Here is a 5,747-nt window from a genome sequence, read left to right on the forward strand (position 1 = left end):
TCAGACTCTGGTCTACAGAATGGTGGGAGAACAAATTTCCACTGTTTTAAGCCACTAGTTGTGGTAATTTGTTACCATAGCCATAGTATACACCCATTTAAATACTTCCATGTGCCTTACCTCTTTTAATCACCATCTCCATTTACAGTTATTTACCCCTATTCTTATCTGTAAATCTGTAAATACTCATTTACAGATTAAGAGACTAGGGTCCAAATGATCCCCAGACACTGCCTCCTGGAGATATCTTGGTTTTTCTGTTCAACTACTCTCCATTGGGGCCCTTGTATCCTTCCCTAGCACACTCCCCTAATGCCAACTGCCTGCCTGGGATTCTAGATGGAGGGTCTACCTGTTTATTGGCCTTTCTCTGGTAATCTAGAGCTATCCCTCTTCATGACACTCTGGCTTATCCTTCAGAAGATCTGGATACAGGAACTTTCTTCCCAGACTGACGTGGCCGTTGGCCATAAGCTTCCTGACTGTCCCCATTATTCCACATGCTGGCTATACACAGAGCCAGAGGTTTGGGGCCAGCAGAGAGGCCAGCATGAAATGACCATTGAGCTTCACATGGGGCAGCTCTGTGTGCATAACAGTTCCTGCTGATCCTACCTCCTAGGAGTCTGGTTCTATTCCCATAGGTGCTAGACAACCCCCGTCCATCAGTGCAGAGTGCCAGGTTGCTCTTGGAAGGTCTGGGCTTTCTGATTTTCCAGTGGGGCTAAAGTAAGACTTACAGCTTCTTGGAGTACGATGTGTGTATACCAGAGAGACATCAGTTTCGTGACTGTAGATCTTGAATCTGCAGTCCCCAGCAGGGTGTCATTGCCCTGCTCACTACAGAATGTTCTTAGCAAAGTGATGGATGTTAGAGACACCATGCAGGAAGCGGACGAGTGTGACAATGGTATCCTGGGCAAGATCTTCTGCTGCTCTGAGGGAAGGAGGAAGGGAAAGATTTGCAGATAAAAGAACACAGTGATAAGGCATTGATTCACAATCATGGATTGTTCCAAGTTGTTCCATGGATTGTTCTTTAAGATTTTTAAGCCAGTCGAATGACACGTGTTCTTATAAGAGATAGAAGAGGAAAATAGAGGAGAGGAAAGCCATGTGAAGATAGGGAGAGATTCAAGGGCTGCTTCTGCAAACCAAAGAACTCCTACAGCTGCCAGAAGCTGGAAAAGGCAAAGATTCTCCCCTTTCACAGGGATCTTGTCCCAGCCTACACCTGTGAAAGAATAAATTTATGTTTGCTTTTTTTAGAAAAATATTTTTTAGGCCAAATCTTCATATTTTTATAAATGAGTAAACCAAAACCAATGGAAAAAAAGAAGTCATTGAAATTTAAGGGAAGGGGGTGCCTGGGTGGCTCAGTCAGTTAAGTGTCTGCCTTTGGCTTAATTCATGATTCCAGGATGCTGGGATTGAGCCCCACATTGGACTCCCCACTCAGCAGAGAGTCTGCTTCTCCCTCTGCCACTCCTTCTGCTTGTGCACGTTCTCTGTCCCTAAAATAAAAGCTTAAAAAAAAAAAAGAAAAGAAAAGAAATTTAAGGGAGGAAGCTCGTTATTAGGAGTCAAGTTCCTAGGTCACCAAACCCAACATTCTGACCCCCACTTCAGACTCTTGTATGTGCAGATTTCTTATACGCAAAGATCTCCTTTGCCTAGTTCATCCAGAAGGCTGTGTCTTTGGTTTACCCACCTAGCCTGGTACTAGAGAAGCCATCAATTTATCTACCCTCCCAAATTTCTATTCCATTTTAGAAACCCAGTCTTTCTGGATAAGTCCCAAATGTCCTACCAAATCTTGTATTACTCCCAGACCAAAAGATTCTTAAGAGATACATTCAAGTTCAAGGCCGTTAAAGAGTTTGGGCCATTCAAGTGAGGTTTCTAGACTTCTCTGAGACCCACCTTAAGACTTGCCTACAGTTTCAAGGGGCACATAAGGACTGCTGCTCATGTCAGCCTCTGGACTCTACCCATGAGATCTGGCCCCCAGTAGTTCTTACTCTTTCTCAACTCTGTAGATAACTGGCCAGAGCCGACTTTGACAATCTTTTCTCTCCTTCCCCAGCTTTTTGTGTGCCTGGCTGCTCTTCATGTTTTATAGTGTCATCTAGTCTGTCAATTTCTTTGGGAACCCTGAATAGTCACCCAGGCCTAGTTGGGTACATTTGCACCAAGCCCCATAACTGGGCATACTTCCAGTGTGACTTCTAGCACCATAGTTCTAACTGCTTTTGTACTTTCTCATGACCACTATCCTTTCTCCAGCACCCCACTCCTGGTAGGCATGCAATAAAAGCATGGATGAACAAATGAATGAAATATTGTTGGTCAAGGCACAGTGAAGGGGATTTGGAATAGGAGGCACTTCTCTGAGGTCCAGCTAGGCAGGTGAGGAAGCAAGTCTCCTCACTGACTAGAATTTCACACTATGCTTTCACCAGTGGCAAAACCAAAGAGAAGAGCCACATCTCCTGGTGGTTAACCACAAAGAACAGCTCCTAATACACTGGCAAAGAACTGATACTAAAACCTAGGAACTAGAAACTTGAAGGGCCTTCAAGTCTCCTAGCATCCCACAGTGGAAATATAATTTGATAGTTCAACTATAATTGGGCAATTTTCATGGAGAAAGAGCCCAGCACCAAGTAGGCCTTTTCCTAACTCAGACATGTGTTAGAAGCAGATATACTCACCACCCAGGGGGGCTCTGGAGGACAACAAAGACTAGACAGCCTCGTTGAGTGGACCCCAGAACTGGTGGGGGGTCTTCGGACATGGACTCCGGCCTGCCCTCTCCTGAGAGATTTCAGATTCCTGTGAATCCAAGGGCCTACATACAGAAGGATGAACGGGAGTGTGAAGCTCTGGGAGTAAGCAGTCCTATTCCCAAATGTACTGATGTTATCATCTGGAACATATCAGCAACCTATAATTATGCAGCAGATGCCTTGCACTAAATAAGATTCCATTATCGACGAGAAATCTGTGAAAATGTACATCTGCAGTATGCAAATCCACTGTCATGCAGCATTTTTCTCTGCCACTAGGTGGCAGATGTTCTCGTTTGTGGGACTGCCTGGGAGACAGATTTACCAGGAAGGGAGGATTCTGGTCAGGGGAAGTCAGGCCTCATGCCACCTGAGCTGTTCCTCAGCTGAGGAACTCTCTGCACCTTCTCTCCCAGGATCTCAGTCTCTAACAGCTGTGACATTTACACTCCTTTTCTGGTTCTTCCTGAGTTGACCTCCCTTTTAAGCCAGGCTTTCTCTCTACCCCTTGTACCCAAGTCCCCCAGACCTCAGGGGGAAGAAATAGTCTCCTCCTCTAAATAGACAGGATATCTCCCTGTCATTTTTAAGTCATTTGTCCCAAATCCTATAAAAATTTCCTAACTGACCCTCTGTCTTCCTTTACCAGTCCCTTGCCCTTCACCTGGCTGGCTGCCTGACCTGTCTGTTCTTGACATGAGCCTAGCCTCTCCTGACACCCAGGGTCACCCTCCCTATTCCAACAGATCTTGTTGTTGGCATCGGACAGCATTTCCCAAAGAGGTGTCATGAAATGCTCTGAGTTGGGGTGGGTTTGGGAAACTCCTATGGCTACATCTCTATCCTGGGGATACACAGTGCATGTTACATAGGAAAGGCTCTGGAGAGTCTCCTACAAAGGCTACTGTTCAACTAGGAGGACTCAGGCCTCCCTAGATATCCCAGGTCTAGTCTTCTGCTCTCCTTCACCCAGCCCCCAGCCTTGTTAGTGCTCTTGATTACTTCTGTATATTTCAGGCCCTGATAACTAATATCAAGTAAGTATTTGGGGCTTTCTGGATGGCCCAGAGTTCAAGCCTGAGCATACAGTTCCAAATGAAAAGTTGAGAGTTGATTAAAGAATACCAAATAATTATGAGGCACATTTAAAATGTTTGTGGGTTGAATGAATGAAAGAACAAATGAATTCACTGAATGAAGGAGAAAGCTTATAACCTGGGATCTGGGATGTCATTTTAATTTGTTTCCATGTTTAGGTGAAGACAATGATATTCTTCCTTTAGGTCTGTGTGTATGTATGCAAAGACTCTCTTGGTCTAAGAGAAGAATTGCTCTAGAAGTGTCTATGCGTGGATACACAGCTGTGGCATATGTTAGCAGGTGCCCTGTTCTGTCCAAAGCACCCCTTCTCTTCATGCTTTGTCATTAACCTGCTTTTGTCTGGGAGAAAGCCTCACGGGCACCTGTGCTCACTGAGGGTGACTTTTGCTTGTCCTAAGAACTTCTCTGGCAAGGAAGAGGTTGTGCTCATAATAGCAAGTACGGGAATGTCCCAAGGAGCAAGTCCCTAACCTTACAACCAGTGGCTTTCCTTTTAAGGGCTAGCCATCCCCACTTTTATAGGTGAGGAGGTCCAATCAGAGACTGAATTGCCTGAGGGCATGGCGCTGGTGGAGTCAGAATGCAAACCTCTGGCCCTCTGTTTACAGAGCTTGACCTGGGCTTCCAATCCCAGCTTACTGATGGAATACAGGGAGGCTTTTTACACTATTGGATGCCTAGGCCCACTCTGAAAGAGCAGTGGAAAAGGGGCTTTGAAAACCAAGGTACCCTAGCAACCTTGCACAGGTCCACACAGGCCATGCAGGCAAAATGTGAGGCTCAGCTCGTCTGAGTCTTGGCAAGACAGCTTGTGATGGGATGGCAGTCCAGGGATGGGAGCCTGGGAGGAGCTGGTAGGAGACTGTCCCACATCCCCTGCTGCGGTCATCTGGCCCCTTTTGTCTCCATGTTGTCCTTCTGGCATGGTGGACAGGGCTCTTTAGGAAATGGCACCCTTTGTTCTTCTTTTCACTGTCACTGTAAGAAATAAACTGTCTATGTGGTGTGATGAGCACTAGGTGTTATATGCAACTGATAACTTATTGAACACTACATTTGAAACTAATGACATACTATATGTTGGCTAATAGAATTTAGTTTTTTTGTAGTTTTATGGTTTTATTAACACAAATATGACACGCACATAAGCTGTCTATTCATTTTCTTCGCTACGCAGCCTGGCATTCGGATTGGTGACTGTGATGGCCAGCTGGGCTGCTCTTTCCACAATGGCTTTGCAGTTCTTGGAGAATACATTGTGAGCAATCTCTGCACAATAAGGTTTGTTGCACATCAGCAGCACTTCAAGCTCCTTGACGTTGTGGACTAGGAACTTCCGGAAGCCACTGGGCAGCATGTGCTTTGTTTTCTTGTTGCTCCCATAACCAATGTTGGGCATCAAGATTTGGCCCTTGAATCTTCTGCGTACCCTATTGTCAATGCCTCTGCATTTCTGCCAGTTGCGCTTAATTTTGACATATCGGTCTGACTGGTGCCGGATGAACCTCTTGGTCCTCTTTTTAATGATCTTGGACTTCACCAGAGGTCTGAGGGCAGCCATGATGCCCAGCAATCGGTGGCTGCCACCTCTGCAGGCAGCGCCTAGGAAGAGAGGGCTAATGGAATTTAAATTAAAAAAATTTTTTAAAGAAATAAACTACCAGTGTCTCCTTGGATTAGTCAGGTCTTGATCTTTTCTTATGTGTCTGCTTGACAATCACCTGACTCTGGTAGAGATGAAGCCCAGAATGTCTCATTTCTGATTGTAGTTTTTACTTCTTAGTTTGAAACAATGATAGATTCACAGAAAGTTGCAAAATAGTGTACAGGAGGTCCTGTGTACCTTTCACCTTGTTT

General features: G+C 45.3%; 1 protein-coding gene across 1 annotated transcript; it reads right to left on the minus strand.

Annotated features, from left to right (window-relative positions):
* Positions 1 to 4,996: 4,996 nt before the first annotated feature.
* LOC121497626 (60S ribosomal protein L32-like) lies at positions 4,997 to 5,451 on the minus strand. The gene has a single exon (XM_041767380.1). It carries the CDS (start codon positions 5,449 to 5,451, stop codon positions 5,044 to 5,046), a length of 408 nt encoding a protein of 135 aa, XP_041623314.1. The 3' UTR covers positions 4,997 to 5,043.
* Between the last annotated feature and the right edge of the window lie 296 nt (positions 5,452 to 5,747).

Source organism: Vulpes lagopus, chromosome 8 (assembly GCF_018345385.1).
Source record: "Vulpes lagopus strain Blue_001 chromosome 8, ASM1834538v1, whole genome shotgun sequence".
NCBI classification, from domain to species: Eukaryota; Metazoa; Chordata; class Mammalia; order Carnivora; family Canidae; genus Vulpes; species Vulpes lagopus.

Excerpts from the sequence above, each read along its gene's own strand:
- LOC121497626 (XM_041767380.1), bottom strand. The coding sequence starts at position 5,451 with ATGGCTGCCCTCAGACCTCTGGTGAAGTCCAAGATCATTAAAAAGAGG.